Source organism: Vombatus ursinus, unplaced genomic scaffold (assembly GCF_900497805.2).
Source record: "Vombatus ursinus unplaced genomic scaffold, bare-nosed wombat genome assembly UNPS02014798.1, whole genome shotgun sequence".
Classification (NCBI taxonomy): Eukaryota; Metazoa; Chordata; class Mammalia; order Diprotodontia; family Vombatidae; genus Vombatus; species Vombatus ursinus.
The window spans coordinates 7,264,730-7,284,276 of NW_020954576.1; the positions used below are offsets into that span (position 1 = coordinate 7,264,730).

General features: G+C 38.8%; 1 protein-coding gene across 1 annotated transcript in view; it reads right to left on the bottom strand.

Moving 5' to 3' along the window:
* The window catches only part of LOC114049980 (pecanex-like protein 2), a 369,169-nt gene that overhangs the window by 106,853 nt on the left and 242,769 nt on the right, over window positions 1-19,547 (bottom strand). Inside the window, exons 22-23 of the mRNA XM_027871475.1 lie at window positions 13,131-13,239; window positions 6,036-6,165 (exon numbers count right to left, since the gene is read on the bottom strand). Coding sequence (XP_027727276.1) covers window positions 6,036-6,165; window positions 13,131-13,239 — 239 coding nt within the window. The remainder of the gene's footprint in view (window positions 1-6,035; window positions 6,166-13,130; window positions 13,240-19,547) is intronic.

A 19,547-nucleotide genomic window follows, 5' to 3' on the forward strand; every position in this document is an offset into this window, starting at 1 on the left:
GAGTCAGGAGGACCTGAGTGCAAATCCGGCCTCAGACACATAACACTTACTAGCTGTATGACTCAGGGCAAGTCACTTAACCCCTCACTTAACTGCCTCACCAAAAACAAACAAACAAAAAAAAAGGATGTTTTAAACTTCACAGTGTTAAACATATAAGATTTTAGGAGATAGTTTGAGAGTATCTAACTGATCTCAATATTTTCAAAACACCAAGTCCAGACAAACTCTTTCCCTTGGCTCTGTTTCTTGAAAGAAATGGCAAATATCATAGCAATGGTTCAAGGAAGCAATCATAAATATAAGATAGAGGAGATATGGCTGGACAATAGTCTCATGTAAATAAAGATCTGGAAGTTTTATGGGAATGTGCTGGAACCATCTCTTACTGGCTCTCAAGACTGATGGTTGAATTTTAGGCATAAGTGTTTACACCCTGGAAATCAGCAAATGGTACAAATAAGGGCTCAGTTTATTGTATGGTTGATTATCTAGACCAGAGGTGTTAAACCCTCAGACCAAAGGTTGCATGTGGCCCACAATACTCTCAAGTGTGACCTGAATCAGATTAAAATTTAATCAGAAAATATTTAATAAAATAAATCAAAATGCAAGAAAATACAAAAAAAAGAATATATAGTTTTCTAAGTCAATATATGGCCCGCATATATATAGTTTAGTGACCCCTATTTTGAGTTTGATACCACTCTCCCAGATTTTTTTTAAAAAGTGATGGATAAAATGTTAATAATGAAGATTAAATTTTAAAATATGGCATGCATTTTGGAAAACCTGTTGCTAAACATTTACTAGCACAGCACAATTTTAGTGGATTATATACTTAGTAAGGGACAGCTAGGTGGTATAGTGGCTAGAGTGCTGAGCCTGCAGTCAGGAAAACTCATCTTCTTGAGTTCAAATATAGTTTCAGACACTTATGAGGTATGACCTTGGGCAAGTCACTTAACCCTATTTGCCTCAGTTTCTTCATCTATAAAATGAGATGATGAAGGAAATGGCAAAATACTCCAGTGTCTTTGACAAGAAAACCCCAAATGGGGTCACGAAGAGTCAGACACATCTGAAAGGACTGAACAAACACTTAGTGAGACCCAAGAGGGCTAACCAATAGCCCTGAAGAAGTACTAATAAAATAACAGGCTGTGTTAAGAGAGGCATGGTGACAAAGAGATTGCCTCTTGATCAGATCACATCTGGAGGACTGTTTTAAGGGCATCTGAAGAAGGGACATTGACAAACAAATGGGCAATCATGTTGTTGAGGAAATTAGAAATCATGCCAATTTGAACATCAGTGAATGCTTAAGGGTGCTTAACTTGGAGAAGAGGGAAGTTGAGGCAGCATATTGGCCTTCAAATATTTTAGTGGCTCTTTTTTGGGGGGGGGAGTGAGGCTATTGGGGTTGACTTGCCCAGAGTCACACAGCTAGTGTTATGTGTCTGAGGCCAGATTTGAACTCGGGTCCTCCTGACTCCAGGGCCGGTGCTCTATCCACTGCGCCACCTAGCTGCCCCTGCCTTCAAACATTTTGAGGCTGTCATATGAATCTGAGTTTGTCTTATTCTCCTTGACTCCCAAGGGCAGGCCAGCTATAATAGGTGAAAGTTTCTGAGAAGCAGACTTGGGCTTGATAAACAGAAACAAACAAAACAAACAAAAAACAAGTAAAAAAAAAACCTTCTTAACAATTAGAACTGCCTAGAAGTGGAAGCAGAGGACTTGAGGGGTAATGAATTTTCCTGAATGTGGTGTTCATCAAAAAGAGGGAAGATTGATGCTGACTGAGGATGTCATAGGAAGAATTCCTGTTCAGGTCTAGGTTGGAATATATGACCTCTGAGGGCTCTTAGAACTCTGAGATTCTGTGAGAATTTAAAGATGGAAGGGATCTTATAATATTTTTTGTTTTAGTTCAACCCTAAGAAAACTTAAGGGACTGGTCCAAAGTCATACCCATAGCAAGGAATAGAAAGCAGGGTTTCAAACCTAGGTCTTTTGAAACCAAATCTTTCTTTTCTTTTCTTTTTTTTTTCTCTTGCAACTTCAAAAAAAAATTTGTACTTGACAAATATCAACACACAAGAAAATTTCCATACGCAAAGAGAAAAAGATGATTGTAGATGAAACCATGAATCTCTAGTAAGTATAACTTGTTTGTAAAGTACATATTAAATTAGATATGATAGTAACAGCAGTATCCTTCTTGTCTGTGCCCCTTTCTGAACTTCCTTCTGCTTTTTTCTGTGTATTTTAAAAATGTTTCATTGATGCATTTTTCTTTCTTTTCTTCTTTATATGGCATCACTATTACTACATCCCCACCCCACCACTGTACTCTTCAACTCACCAAAAATAATACATAATGAAAGCCCCTATAAAGATAAGTATAGTCATGCCAAACAAAGGTACAAATTGGCCATGTCTGAAAATATATGCCTCATTCTCAACCTCTAGTCCATCACCTCTTTGCCAAGAGGTAGAAAGCATACTTCATTAGCATTTTGCTGGAGTTGTAATTAGTCTTTACATGGATCAGAGTTCTTAAGCATTTCAAAGATTTCCACTCTCCCCTTTTACAATATTTCTATCCCATTCACATGCATGGTTATGCTTATTAATTGTGTTTTTCCTTCCATCTTTTACTCTTTTACTTTTACCTTTCTTTGCCCTTCTTTATAAAGAAGGTGGTAAAAAAGTAATGTCAGGGATAGGGTTCCACATTCCCCTCCCTCCCCCCACCACTTAAATTAGTATCATATAATAAGGATAAGGGAACGAGGAAGTCTTAAATGTGTTTTACTTTGATCCCTCATAAGGTATGAATCTTTGAGTCATGAAAGGACTAATTTGATTGGCTAACCAAGCAAGCTGACCATGCCTCTGGGAAGGTTTAAACAGGGGAGGAATTGCAGCAGTAACTCAAACTGACAGAGAAGCAATCAAGCATTGGGAGTTTCAAGGAGCATAATGAGGAGGTAGACTCTTACAACTATACCAGAGGGTAACAAGAGGTGAGAGGAGTGAACATATAGAGAATGCTACAAACTTCTCTCTACTTTTGACCATATCACCAGAAAAACTGGGCTAATAAGAGACAAACATTTCCAACCAAGAGCAGAGACAAAGACAGAGGACACGTGGACACAGAAAGGTGCACAAGGACAGCTACTCAATGTTGGAAGCAGCCTTAAAGTGTATAATATAACCCCTTGAATCTGAAAAGAATTCTGGCTGTGGACTCAGGAAAGGACCTCTGATAACAGGAGTTGGGAATTTACCCCTTGATCCCACAGGTTCTCTCCAAGTTTGCCTCATTGTTAATATACCCTAACTTTAATCCCACTCATACCCTGGACTCTCTGTATACTTATGTGAGACTGTGAATCAGACTTTGGAGGAAAAATGTTTTGTACCAACTGTTCTTACTATACCACTTCAGTAAATAGTTTGCTTAGAGGTAACTGGTGTTACTGGCTGATAATCAATGGGAAGTGGAGCAGTGACAGGTGGCCTGGGAAAGATTATTTCATAAATCAGCTTTTTATGTCATTAGCTATCCTATCCAAGAATAATATCTATATTTACCTTCACAGGCCATTTGCCTCGATGGGCAGGGCCTGTTTTGTCCTGCCCCTTATGGAGTCTGGATACCACTGTAGTCTGGGATTAGGCCCTACCCTCTGATGCAAGCCATGACTTCTGTTCCTCTCTTGGTGGCCCAAAGCAGATATAGGGTTCAGGCTTTTCTGGTCTCCTTGTGCTTGTACAACCCCTAATCAGGAGTTGATTCTGCTCCCTCCTGTCACCCTAACAGACTCCAATCAGGTATTGGGATTATGCTGGGCTCAGATTTTCTGTGAGGAAGCCTAGAACGCATATCTAGACATTGAGTTGGATCTGTCTCCTGTTGTGACTGCAAGTGTTCCAAAGCATTCATTGTCTTCCCCTATCTACCTAAAAATCAACTCCTGTTGAATATGTCCCCCACTGTAACTTTGATAGGTCAGGGCCAAGATTCCACTGTTTTCACACCTCTATTACCATAGCTCATGATTCTATCTGTTTCTTCCAGCACATCCTTACTCAGAGTAACCGCATGTTTTGGACCTTATGAGAGGATAAGGTTCACTCCATTCTGGCTCAGTTACTCCACAAACATTTATTAAATGCTTACTATGTGCCAGGCACAATATTAAGTCCTGGGGATATAAAACAACAGCAAAAAAACAAACAAACCACAATTCCTGTCTTCAAGAAGCTCACATTCTAATGAGGGAGACAACAGGCAAAAAGATTGTATATCGAACACACATAAAGAGTAAATGGAAGGCACTCTTAAAGGAAAAGAACTAATTATGGGGGCTCAGAGTATCTGTGGACTTTGGGTTAATTACCAAAACTTGTGCTGCCTTCTAGCTCCCCTCTGACAACCTGTCTTCAAGGGTTTGTAGGACTCTAGCTGTCTTCTTCTGCACTGGATGGAAGAGATGACTGATGCCTCTTTTGTCTTCTTGATTGTGTCTGGTGCCTTTTTAGATATTTGTTGGAGTATATATGGGAAAGTTGGGTTCCTCTGTGACTTTCCTTATCATGATCCTAAACAGAAGTTTCCAGTGCTCTTTCTATATTATATCACTATTATTATTAAATAGCAAACAAAATCCCTGTTGTGCTCCCTGTATTAAGGACAGCATAAGATATTGTCTTCTGAGGTAAATCTATCTCCTGCAAAGAGTTCTTCTATTCTGGTGTAGAAGTATGTGTATACTTATGTAGAGGCAGAGGAGAGGTTATGGACAAATATCTGTGGCATTTAAAAAGTTTTTGGGAGACATAATTTCTGAGTAATTTAATCATTTTATTAATAATGCCAAAATTTTAATAAAAGGATGGTCATTTGTCCATCTCTCTCATAGTCCAAAGATAACCATGGTGGGTGGGCTTATGGCTTATATGTTCTTTTGGAAGGGAAGTATTCAAAAGGATGTCAATCAACTCTGATATCATTAACAATTAATGAATGAACATTACAATGAAGGACTTTCGACCAGAACGTTGATTATGTCATCCACTTCTAAGTTCCCCCCAGCCTTGGGCAATCCATTCAAAGATTTTATGCCCCACCCAAAGTTGAACAGAACACAATAGCTGTCCTACCTAGGTGGGGACTAGATTCAGAAGGTCAGTTCAACCTTTAGAGACTGAGGTCTTGAAATAAAGATTAAGAAAAGCAGGAACTCTGAATGCCTCCAATAATCATTTCTCTCATACCTTACATCTTTTTAGAAGAGATACAAATATGCAAATCTACCAAGAAAGAATTATCCTAAATGAACCACTAAGACAGCTGACTTACAAGAACCTTTCCCAGGTCACCTGTCAATATTTAGCAATAAGATTTCCTTATTTCTTTACCACAGAAGAAACATGGAGCTATGTCAGCACATGAATTTTAATACATTTAGTTACTCTCACAGAATATTACAAGAGCACAGAGCTGGCAATGGGTACTTTGTGACCTTCTTCCTGCCTTCCTCCTCCCTCTTAGCTGAAGAGTTAATATTGTCTGATGGCTCATTTGTAACTTCTTCACAATTGTTCATAACCCTTATAGAAGAAGCTAAACAATACCACTGGGCAAAAACACCAACCTGAAAAAATCATGTCAATGAACAAGTACTCGGCTATATCCCATATCTGCAAGCATCATGAAACCAGAAAAATTCCTCAGTCACAAAAGGAAAATAACCATCATTAGACATTTTTTTTTCATGTCTGAGGGGTTGAGCTAGGGAAGCTCCTGATCAATTCGACAAGTTCACCAATCCAATTGATAAAATTACAGGGCACAGACCTTTGTTTGGAGGCCTCTGAAGGTTATTTCTCCATGTGGTAGTTAATGAGTTAGTCAATAAACATTTATCAAGCATCTACTACGTGCCAGGCCCAGTGTTAAGCACTAGGGATATAAAAAGAGACAGAAAAATAGCATAGAATCAGTGTGAAGGTCTTACTTGTAGTTCTTCTCCCAAAACTTGACAGGCCTGGCATAGGAGGTGATGAAAATGACACTCCCCAGGAATGGACTCAGTGGAGTTGAAAAGATGGAAGTAGCAACAGTTTGGAAGAAAAGCATAGCAGAGTCTGAGGTATCGAGTCAAGGTAAAAAGAAATTATTTCATGACTTCTCCATTAAACTTTCCTTTGGGTAAGTCCTGACCCGCAAACTCTCTGCCTCCCTACCTCCTCAAATACCTCCCAAGTCAAGAGAGGAAAGAGAAAAAAGAAAGACATAAACAAATCCTTTCTCTGAACATGTATGCAGATAGGGATATAAAACTTTCAGTAGTACCCTGCTACTTCTCATTTCCCTAACATGCAAGACCAATAATTCTTATAAAAATCCCAAGTCTCACTCCGCTTGCTTCCCAGCAAAGATTTAGAATCTGAGGACCGAAAAGAAGTAGTATCTTATTACAAAGATATCATTAGTTTTACAAAATGTACTCTGATACGTTTACTAAAGTACTAAGGAGCATTATAAATAATTAAAACTAAATTACACTTTTCAAAATAAATGAATACCATTGTCTTGTGTGTCAGTATCCTTGTTTTTTTTTTAAAGATTTTTTTTCCCCATTAGTATTACTAGTACGATATTCATTATTTCGTTTGTATCAAGTTCCAATGCCTCCATTCAGAGTCTTAATATAATCATGCCTGTTTTATAGGCCAGGAATGCAGGTATTCATAGCAGTGGTATGAGGCAGCTAGGTGGCACAGTGAATAGAGTGCTGGACCTAGAGTCAGGAAAACTCATCTTCCTGAATTCAAATCTGGCCTCGGACACTTAACTAGCTTTGTGACCCTGTCGGCACATCACTTAACCCTGTTTGCCTTAGTTTCCTCCTCTGTAAAAATGAGCTGGAGAAGACAATGGCAAACCACTCCAGTATTTTTGCCAAGAAAATCTCAAACAAGGTCATAAAGAATCAGACATTACTGAAATGACTGAACAACAACAAGGAGTGGTATGCTGATAAATAATGAACATCTCTCTAGGGGAAAAAAAAAGTATGCATGTCATGATTTTAAGTTTAACATCCCTTATTAAAATTTTTCTTTTTCACTTTTTTAAGTATAGATCATCAACAAAACTATACAAATCAATCCCCAATTTGTGGCATTTTCAGATTTCCAAGGTGTAAATGTTCACACTGAAAATTTAACAATCTACTCTCATAAGCTTCTAAAAGATGGCCCCAGAACACCTCTGATGCTAAATCATCACATTTCATCTGCTTTGTTAATTTCAGCACTAAGATTCTTCCCAATTACTAGTTTAGTATTGTCATCCAGAGATGCTCAATTAGGAACTTGAAAAGAACAGAACTTTATCATAGCTATTGAGATCTCTAACATTTGGCCAGAAGCAACTGTGGTATAGTGGATAGAGAAAGCCAGCTTTGAAGCTAGAAGCCCTGAGTTCAAATTTTTACCTCTGGGACAGTGGGAAAATCATTTAACCTCTCCAGGTTCTGGGATTTCCCTTCAGGGGAACCTGAAACCTCAAGGCCACATGTGGCACTACAGGTCCTCAAGTGAGGTCCTTTGACTGAATCCAAACTTCACAGAACAAATCCCCTTAATAAAAGGATTTGTTCTATAAAACTTGGACTCAGTCAAAAGGCTGCACCCTTGGGTGTAGCCTTTTGAGTCCAAGTTATATCCCTTCTATCAGTCACTGTCATAGTGGCATATATAGTGCTAGAAAGACCAAAAGGTGAGAGGAATGTTGAGTGGGACAGAAGGCAGTAGGCAATGTAATCACAAGGAACAGATGTCCCAGAGAATGCCAAACTACTTAAATCCTTATAAATCCAAAATGATCACCAATCATCTTAGGCAACTAGGGTGCACAGGATTCAACAGTGGAATCTAGATTGGATTTTTGCAAGTAGAAGGCTGCCATGTTCTCTCTTCAAACTGACTCAGATTTCAGGGTCTTTTAACATACCTCCTCAGATTTCATTGGCATAGAACATGTGGCCAAAGGTTGCTTCATATGTCTCTGGTGCCATTTGGAAAACAAGATATGAGCATGCTGCCATCACTACCGCCATCACCAGCAGCAGGTATCTCATATACTGTATGTTCCAGTTGGGCAGCACAGCTTGCTCTTTCCTTCCTTCCTTCTTTCCTTCTTTCCCTCCTTTCTTCTTTCTTTCCTTTTTTCCTTCCTTCCTTCCTTCCTTCCTTCCTTCTTTCCTTGCTTTCTTTCCCTCTTCTCCCTCCTCTCCTTCTGTTCACATAGGGAATCATACCCTTACCTGCGGGTACTCTGCCCAAAGGAATATACATTTTGATAGCTGAAAACCAGCAAGATATCTTGGGATTTACAGGCTAGATTTCTTTCTTAAGAACCATGCCTGAAACCCAATTCACTCTGGCTCTCATTGATTGGCCAACAGTAGGTCCCAGCCCAAGCCCACTGAATTATTGTTTGGGCCCCGATGGCTCATCGTGAATGTAAATAGTAATTGTTTCTGTTTTGGCCAGAAACCCTGAGGATCTTCCCTTCCCTGATTGATTTTTTTTTTGATTAGGTAAAAGAGGCCATTCTTTCTTCATTTCTTACCTAGCCTTAATCACTGAATGAATGTTGTCTTAGTCAAACTGAGACCTGGGAAAGACTTTAGCTTAAAAAGGCCAAGGTCTCCCACTGTATCAGGGCCATCCCCAGTCATCCTGATCTATATCTTGCCACTGGACTCAGATGGCTCTGGAGGAGAGAGTGAGGCTGGTGATTTTGCAGAGCCCTCCCTCACTTAAATCTGATACACTTGCAACTGATGTCTTCAAGATCAAAGAACAAGTAACAACAACAATGTAGACATAGACTTGAGGGCTATCTCATCCATTACTTTTTCCCTGATTTGGCTGTTTGTCTTAATTATTCCAAATGGATGAATGTTTATATCCTATCTTTGAACATCTCTGGGCAATCAAATTCCACAGCCTCTCTTGATAATCCTATTCTAGTGCTGAATCACTCCATGATCAGGAAGTTTTTTTCTATATTAGCTAAGTACCTTCTAGCATGATTTAAATCTATTTTTTTTCTCCTTGTTGGGTAATAATCTTAATCTTTTCTATAATCTCCTTTCATACTGTTCCAGTCAGTTATGAGGTCACTCTTCAGATTTCTCTTCATCTGCTCTGTCTTTCAAGATGTGGAAAAGCTGAAGATATCAGAGCTACTTCCCCAAAGAAGCACCTAATCAATTAAGGTTTTTATCTGAGAGAAAGGGGCTGTGGAGTACAGAGGAGAAAAGAGGGTAGAGTTCAAGTATAATGGTGATGGATGGGACAAGGGACTTAGGTGAAAGCTAGACTAAAGCAAGTAGGGGCCAGATGAAGTGTCATCAAAAATAGCACAACTTAACCTTTCAGTCCTACAGCACCCCAAAATGTGGAAACCATTAAATGTGCTTGTTCCCTCATGCAAAGATGATAATTTATTTTTTTTAAGTGCCACATAATTAATTATCTAGGAGTTAAGTCTCAGAAGTGAAAAGAAGGCAATACTAACCTACTAATGATATAACATGGTTATAAATTCAGCATGATAATGGAAAAAAATAAAACTCAGGTCATATACAGATAGAAAACTTAACAGGATACATATTAGTCTATTTTTAGTTTCAGTGTTGAAAGAAAGGCTGAACTCACAAAGTGTAGCTTCTTGGATAAGACTCTTACTTTGCTTAGGAAGGGAAAATGAAGAAATACAAAATTCTCTGTGTAAGTATTAAAGAACATAATCATGATCCCCATGGTGGAGCTAGGAAATAAGAATTCCTTCAAAGAGATGTAGGCCCTTCAAAGTCACATTTTAGTTTGTCTTGGTAAGAGGTAAGCCTATAGATATGGACACCTTTGAAAAACTGCAGAATCAAATGACAGACATTTAAAATTGAAATGACAGTGGGGTATGGGGAACCTGGTAGGGAGAAAAAGAAAAATCACAGTTACAGAACAGGCTTCCATTAGAAACCCAACCTCACTTTCAAAGCAATAAGGTGCCTCTCTTAATATAAATATTTAACAGAGATAACCCTGCAAGTTCCTACAGTTATTAAAAGAGAATGGTTTTGCATGGTGCCTCCACACATTCAAAGGCTGAACATGTTCATCTCCCTTTGGAGGTTAAAAGTTCAGGAGTCGATAGAGGGAGACAGTGTATTAGTGGGGGACACAGCAATTTATAAGCAGTACACTAATGGCCTGAGAGTCAGTGTGCATTATATTGCTCCCCAAATTGAAGAAATGAGTTCCTTCTCTTTGGCAAGATCATGTCCCCAGTCTCCCTAAAGAGAGTGATGAAATGACTAGCATTTCAAAAACAGTCACTATCTGTAGATGACAGTTGGGAATCCAACAGCTTATATCTAGTTAGCTCAACATAACATAAAAATTCTTGCCATGTGAAATACAGTGGTAGATTCCAGGGAGCAAGTTTCTACCCTGACCCATGCTTGGGCAGGGGGCCCTCTGTGGTTAATTTGTGGGGGTAACATGAGAGAGGATTTTCTACAGGCTGAAGTTCAAGTACTGTACTCAGAATCTGCACAGTAAATTCTAAAGCATGACATTTTAATAGGGCAGAGGAAACAGATGTCACTAATTGGTCATTGTATTTTTAGAGGACAAAGCATAGAGATGGAATGAGTGTTTTAAAATAGAATTACCAAATGCCTAATAAAATGTACATCTCTGATGTATTCAATTACTTACTCTCCATATGCACAAAAGACCTCAGGCTTAAATGCACGCTGCATACATTCCAGTAGAGGGTTACTTGTGTTCTTTTCTATTGAAGGGGAAGAATTAAATGCAAAACTTTATACTAATGTGCTTATGGTTGAAAACTGAACACGGATGCTGGGCAGGTAATTCAAAATTAAGGTTCCCAGAATGGTCTTCAATTCAGCTGTCTAGCCATATCCAGTAATTAGTATTACTGAACTCACTTACAATGTCTTAACATCAATAGAAAAGGCTGTATATGTACAAGAGGACAAAATTATAGGGAAAGTGGGAGCCATAACTTTGAGTTTTAAATTCACAGTGCAAATTCCCTACCATAAATATGCATTAATGTCATGATTTGCATTTAATAAATACACTTTAAATTCAAGATACTGAACCTCATACACGCTTAAGATATAGCCCTATAAATCACCTCATTTGCTCACCTTTCTATCTTATCTGCTTAGGGAAATTAAAGCTCTTTGGAAGGCACAGAATGAATGCACTAGAAAGGAAGATACAGAATCTACATGTTCACAATTTCTTTTTTTCCCCCTTTGTCAGCTTTTTCTGCCAAATAACCTTGAAAAAGTTTTTTTTTTTTTATATCAATGGAGGTCTAAAAATAGACCCATGGAACAATATGTATGGTGAGACTGGCTCCTGTTATGGTTTGTGTTACAAATGACATAGTAGGAAAGCATTTTCCTCCAAATGATGACTTCGTGGAATATATTATCACTTAGTGATTACCCAGAGTATGCTTCCATCAGTGTGCACAAAGTTCAGATCACAGAGCCTTCTTTCCTCTGAACACTCACACAGGGCTCATTAAAATGACTAGCAGAGTACTGCGTAGCACCTTGATTCATTAAAAATGCTATCAAATTGAACCAATAGCACAGATGTGTGAACAGTGTTGTCCAAAAGAACATATTAACTGGGAGATGAAATCTTTCGAGAAAAAACAAAGTTTCAGAGCAAACTCAAGGACATCTTTCATTTGATTAAAGAGGACCCAGTTAACAATCTAAATAAAAAAAGTAGGCTATTTAGAAATGGAGACAACTCAGATAGTTAAGGGAAAATAAACAAGCTAAAGTTACTAGAAGATCACGGATACTGAGGGGAAAGTTACATGATCTATTTGTACCAACCCTCTCATTTTATAGAAGAGATAATTGAAGGGCCCAGAGATGTTACATAATTTTCTGAGTCACACAGCTAGCAAGTAGCTGAGCTAAGATTTGAACCTAGCCCTCAGATTCCAAATCCACCATCTTTTCCAGTGAACCATTCTAGGAAGGCTAAGCAAGGACAAATGGAGTAGGAAAATTTAATGAAGTCAAGTGGCAACTGGCTAGAGACATCTTTGATAAAATAAGAAGATGCTCTATTTAGTGTTAAGATAACTGAATAAAGATTTCTCCTTAATCTGTGGTTTCATTGGCATAAGGAACTCCTGGTGTGGAAATTCCTTCTGCCAATGAAGATTAGTGACTTTGAAATTCATAGTTTTAGAGAGCTGTCTGGGACACTGAGATAGTAAGTGACTTTACCATAGTCAGATAGCTAATCAGTGCCGGAGACAGCAGGCCTTGAACATGCATTTTCATGCTTCCAAGAGTAGCTATCTTCACTGTGCCTCACTTTCTCTCATGCTATGTTATGATGCAATATTGAATAACCTATGGCAATATTTTTCTTTTCTTTTTTTCTCCAAATGCTTTTAAAATGTTTAAACATTTTTTGACATTGATTTTTTTTACTTTGAGTTCCAGATTCTCTCTCTTCCTTCAGTCCCTCCCCTATCCATTGAGAAGGCAAGCAATATAATACTCATTATACATGTGAAGTCGTGCAAAACAAATTTCCATCTTAACCATGTAGACCAGCATTTTTCAAGTCTGCCACCAAGTATTATTAAAAGGGTATGATTTATGTTACTTAATGTTTCTTAACTCAGACAATGGGGCCAGGCATAAAATGCCAAAGCATCCATTTCAACTTAGAGACTAAGACATCTCAATGCAGTTACTAAGTATGGGAAATGAAAATATTGCAGTGGGATGGAGGAAAGAAAAGAATACCTCCTCAGCAAGCACTAAGAATGTAGAATGGTTCAAAACTAAGCAACCTCTTTAAGGCCAAGCAATCTGGCAAGAATCCACCATGTCCCCCCAATGTCCTCATTAAAAGTGGCATCAAATCCTTTACAACCTCTTCGTTGATGGAGTTTGGTGAGAGCAGGACCATTTACCCTCCATGAGGGAGTATGTCAGAAGCACAAAGGATACGAGGTATTGCAAAGAGCTGAGCAAACACATGAAAGGATGAGCCCCAAGCGAGCTGCCAGGGAGCCACATAGGTCATGACAAACTGCAGCTTGTGAAGCAGGTCTCCAAGCTGAAAGCAAAGGAAGAAAAACAAACACATCAATACCAGTAACAAGACAATAAAGAATCCTTGGTAGAAGCATTACTATAACTTCACATAAGTCAATCCATCAATTAATAAACATTTATTAAGCACTCACTGTGTGCCAGGCATATAGATGACAGGGCAGCTAGGTGATGCAGTGGAGAGAGCACTGGGCCTAGAGTCAGGAGGACCTGAGTTCAAATCCGGCCTCAGACACTTACTAGCTGTGTGACCCTGGGCTAATCACTTAACCCTGTTTGCTTCAGTTTCCTCATCTGTAAAATGAGCTAGAGAAGGAAATGACAAACCACTCCAGTATCTTTGCCAAGAAAACCCCCAAATGGGGTCATGTTTTCAGTCACGGACATAACTGACAATGACTGAAATGTGCCAGGCATCGTGGAGAAACTGTAGACACAAAAGCAAAAGCAAAAATAGTCCCTGCCCTTAATGAGTTTAAGACAATATCTACCTTGTATTCAACCACTTTGTGAGTGTATATGTCTTTTTAACTACATATAGTGAATTGTGTTTAACTACATATTAGTTATATTTATGAAACTGTTTATGTCTTAAAAGGACAGCTAGGTAGTCTAGAAGATAGAATGCCAGGCCTGGCATCAGGGAGAGCTGACTTCAGTCTGGTCTTAGACACTTACTAGCTGTGTGACCCTGGGCAAGTCACTTAACCCTGTTTGCTTCAGTTTCCTCATCTGTAAAATGAGCTGGAAAAGGCAATGGCAAACCATGACAGTATCTTTGCCAAGAAAACCCCCAAATGGGGTTCACAAAGAGTGGGGCATGACAATAACAACGATGCTTTATAAGTAGCCATTTCATCTATAAGAATTTAAGTTGATCCTGATCAGATTTCTTTGTATTTGCAGCACTACCCCAGTGCCTGGCATTAAGTGTTTACTAAGTACTTCTTGATTGATTGATACATATATAGGTAATACAAAATAGATACAAGGTGAAGGGGGGACAGGAGGGTATTAGTAACAGGGGGAACCAGGAAAGGCCTCGTGTGGGAGATAGCACTTGAGCTTAGCCTTGAAGGAAATTAGGGATTGTGGGAGATGTAGAAGAGGAAAAAGAATGAGCAATTCATCTTTAGTAAGGTGTAGTAAAACAGTGATCTCCCTCCTGCTGGGTCTTACCTCACACCTTCCTTTCCTTTCTCTTATACTTGATTTGATTATTTAATGACAGTTTGAAATAGGATGATAGACTGATCAGGATCACCCCTATGTCACGTAAGACTTGTTCTCATGCTTGCTGCAGCAACAGCTCTACCATATCTCTCTGCTGCTATGGGGCAGGGGAGGGGGAGCAGTCACAGCTGGTGAACAGACATTTCTGGAGGCAGAACTTCCTCCTTTCAAATGAAGCCTTTTAGAGCTAAATCCATATGCAACTTAATCATCACAGAAGCTGTTGAGATTTGTGTGTTAATTTCCTTTCATAACTTCAGCTGCTCTTGCCAAGGAAACCAAAACGCAGACCACTGAGTCACGAATTGCAAAGTATTTTAGAAAACCAGGGTAGAACATGGGAGGTGTGATATTTGCTGGGTATGCCAACATAAAGGGGAAAAAAAAACAGGTGAGAGGGAGAAAGAGGAGGAGAGATGGGGCCGAGAATGGATAACCTTGTGGAGAATCTGACCGAATCCCTACCAGATGCTCGGCAGTACAGGCTGGAACATTTAGCATGAAGTCTGTCACAGGAGAGTAACAGAGCAGTGAAGTATACTGGGTTTCGAGACTTGCTTTGTGGTAATGGATTATCAAACCAGAATGGGAAACTATACTCTTGTCACTTCTGGCTACAGGCAGAAGCTTCACAGGCTCTGTTCATCAATAATGGGAAAGGCAAGTGACAGGTTGTGTTTTCATTCCCAGACTTGCTAGTATATGAGAAAACAAAATACCACTTATGAAAAAAAAAAACACTTGAAAATTTAATTTGCTTCTGCTACATAGCACAGTAAGCTTTCAGAGAAACACCAGCTCCTCTATCATAAATACTTATTAACAATGAAAATAACTCAGGCATTGGAAAATAGGACCAGTGAAGAAATGTTCAAAAATAACTGAAGAAACAAAAAGGTGTCAATGAAAAATTTAAAAATACATAGAAGGAGCAAAAAGTTTGGAAGGAAACATGGGCAAACAGGGAAGTTTGGTCAATCATTGTATTAATTTAAATATATACCTTTAAAAAGTATATAGAAGATGTACACAGTTTTGCATATAAATTCTCTTTTTCTGTTCTTCTTTGAGTATTGAAATGCTCATGTTTGTTGGAGCTTGTTATTTATAATAAAAAAAAGGAAGGTTTCAGGAAGAGGGATGATCCCACTCTTGTTTGAAAGGCCAACTTTGTGGTTTGGGGACTTCAGCATTTCTTAGGGAAGGCAGATGGGATAAAGTGGAGTTGGTTAGTGCCTTTTCCAAAACCACCGCCTTACACTTACCATACTTACTCAGACATAAATTTCATGTAGGTACTTCAATGAAGAATCAAAGTTTGTGACTAAGGACTAGAACATAACAGTAAACCCCAAACCAGTAGAAAGCTTCTGCTATAAGCAAGGAATAGAATATAGTAGGTAACACTCAGAAGAGTCCTAAAAAGGTTCGCCAAGGGACAGGCGTAGGATTAATATGAATATATCATTGTCACAGACACCTGCCTAGGACATTATAAACTTCGAGTTATAAAGAGTTCTTGGTGATATGATTAGGAGAAGAAAAAGAGGGAAGAGAAAAAAGAAGCGAGAAGGGAGATACTAGCTCTAGAGACGGGTAGAAAATGAAAAAAGGAGAGTGGAAGAAGAAAAGGAGATATGAACACTTTTATTTAAAAGTCTCCTAAACACTATACTTCTGCTGACTAGTTTCAGAGTATCGATAGTTCTGATTTAATTCTGGGGCCGATTTTGGTCTTCTGAAGCCACTCTGTGTTGGAATAAGGGGTAGAGGGTTAAGGATTCACTTGACCTTTTTCTGGTGCTGTATATTACATTAGCTAAAAATTCCATTCCTCCAAGATTCACATGACGTAGACCTGTCCTTTCCATTTCATTTTGAGTGGTTGAGTGATTTATGTGAGATTATGCATTCAAACGCAGACAATTCTGGATACAGAACCCAGATTCACAGGCTCTAAAGCCTTTGGGGTGGTGCAGCAGTCATTATAAATGTCTTTCAAGCATTTGTAAGGCTGTCATGTGGTTGAAGCATTGGACTCATTCTAGTTGGCCCCAGAAGACAGGTCTAGGAACAATGGGCATAAGCAGATAAGCAGCAGATTTTGACTCTATCTAAGGAAAACATTTATGTAATAAGTGTTTGAGTACAGAAGGGAATCCTGGGATTTGTAGTCCAGAGGACAAGAATTGGTTCTTAGCCTCAAAGAGATTTGGAACTACAATTTTTAAGTACAAACGTGGGCTTGAGTCATGCCCAGGAGTTCTTTTTTTTTTTTTTTTTTGTTAGGCAATCAGGGTTAAGTGACTCACTCACGGTTACACAGCTAGTAAGTGTCTGAATGCCTAGGAGTTCTTAAAGGAATGCATGCAGCTGTGAGAGGTAGATTGAGATAGACTGAGACACAAGGAGTGGGAAGGTAAAAGTTGGGCAGCAGCTGTAATCCTTGCTTAGAAATTAATGAGCCAAACTAGAAAGAATTGTTGGCACAGGGGCAAAGACTGAAAGAAGTGAAAAGGAGAAAATGAAAGGAGGTTTGAGCTGCAAAACAGAAGGGACAGATCACAATGAACCATAGGGAATTGCAAGAAGCTTGGAACAGATGACTTGGATGAGAGTTATTGGTTTTATTGATCTCTTCAAAAATTGAGCAGAGTTCCCCCCAAAAGGTCTGATCTTTTCTCAGTTTTCCCTCTATATGCTTGTCGAATAACCAACATTGTAACATACACAGCTTGCTTCTTTTATCTAAACATTTCCTACACCTTCAGTTTGCCTCAAACAAAAAGAGCACAAAACTAAATTAGGTCAGAGATCTGAACCTCTTGTCTAAATGTTAAGGATTTTCCTAACTGGGGGCTATGAGCTATTTTTATTGTACTAATAACTTTCCATCTAGTATAAAGAACATAAAATAGCAGGGAAGGGGACCTCATGGGCCTGAGGGTCATTATATTGCACATAGGCTAAGGGTCAGCTACCTTTTGTAATGGGGTGTGCCTAATTACATCTCACGACAGATAGGAGAAAGGAAAGGGAGGCAAGGTCTAGAAAGGGCAGATGAGGTCTAGGTATGATTCTGTTCTGCCCCTTTCAGAAGGGAAGCTGGAGCAAAAAAGGATTCAGTGAGTGACTTTGGTATTATCACCCACCAGTGTTATAATTAGAGCTTTCCCAGACTAGAATGTTCAATGAGATAGTAAGTGGCCCCTCTTTAGCAGTGTTTAAGTGAAAGCAATGTTTGAAGATCTAGTAGGAGAGATTCCTATACGGATATGGACTGATTCTTTCCAATTCTTAGATTCCATAATTCTATAAAACTCCTGACTGCCACTCCAAATGCTACATTTATTATGTAAGTAAGATCCTTTAAAAACATGTTATTCTCTTCCCTACCACCATTTATCGGTAGAGTGGAAAACTAAGCTGAAAACCAGAAGTGTTAACATTAAACAAGATATATAGAAACCTGAGTTTCAGGCAAAAGTCAGAAGAAGTGGGGTCATATAATATGGACCTGTTCATCCAGGCCTAAACATACTTTACCACAGGCCTTTTTGATTCACTCTGGAGATACAATAAACACCTGCTGTTATTCTGCTGCTAACGTGTTCTCTAAGTGTTGAGGACCAACTTTAGTCAAGATGACTCATGTTTAGATGAAAACTGAAGTCAGAAACCATAAAGCTAAAGTTTGCTTTATAAAACATATAGCCCCCAAAGGTCATTAAAATGAGTCACGGGTTTTTCAATGTTTCCATCATTGGGTTTTTAATGTATAGAGTATCCTGGGAGGGTTTTAAGCTACCTTCAGAGGACATCAATAAGTAGGTCACGTATAACAGCTACAATCAGACAAGCAGCCCCAGGGAATGCCTCATCTGCAAGTTTAAGGTTCTAACAAGTTAAACTTTGCCGCATTATGATTAAATGAATCTATTATAATTATTTTTTGCTTAGCACGGCAACTTGTATTTAAACATAAGCAGCAACAGCAATCAGACATTGAGGGGACTGAGCATGGGGAGTCTCCTACTCTAATTGCAGTTAAGCCCTGGGGTACCTTGATATCTCGGGCAAGTCACTCAGTCTTTGCCGTGGTTTGTCCTTTAGGAATAGAGGGAATAAAATACTGACTATGCCTTGTTTAAAAAAAAAAAACAAAGTTACACCAACAAAAAGATTAACACAGAGAAGTCTGCCCTATGCCCATAACCATAGCAGAACTAGGCTTTCTGAAATCTAATTCTTCTCATATTTTATTTACCTCTACACATAGGTATCATTATGGTCCTCAATAGAGTTTTTCTAGGTAAGGGATGTCTTTAGGTGGCTTACTGGATAGAATGCTGGGCTTTTGGAGATAAGAAGACCTGAGTTCAAATCCTACCTCAGACATGTACTGACTGTGTGTCCCTGGACAAGTCACTTAGCTTTTAAAGCTTCAGTTTCCTTATCTATGAAATGGAGACAATAGCAGGCTTGTTGTGAAGATTAAAGGAGGGAACAGATCTGAAGAGGTTTGCAAATTTTGAAGTACTATATAAATGTTAGATATTATTCTTAGAAATTGGATATTAACAAAGTAGGCAATGCATCAAGCCAGAAGAGAAAGAGAAATAATATTTTACAACATATAATTGAACATTACCTAAGAATATCAGAAATGCAGAACTCTTGAGTTGCAAAAATATATGAGTTCACCCCCTTCAGTTTTGAAATGAGGAAACTCAAGATTATCCACTGAGTCAGTGGCCAAGGAAAGACTAGAATCAGATTCTTCTGAATCCCATTTCAAGGTTCTTCACGTAACATCACAATTCAGTATGGCATAGCCAGTCAGTCAGTCAGTTGTCAATAAGCATTTACTAAGCTCTTACTGTTTGAAGTATGGTTTGGCCATTGTCATAGCTATGGTCTTCTAGTATACTGTAAGGACAGACTAGCCTGAAATAAAGGGATAAAGAATGACAGAATCACAGAAGGTGAGCATTGGAAAGAATCTTGGTGGTCATCTTAGTGCAACTATCCATGAAAGGAATCCCGAACACATAGCATACCCAAGAAGTGGAATGGCCA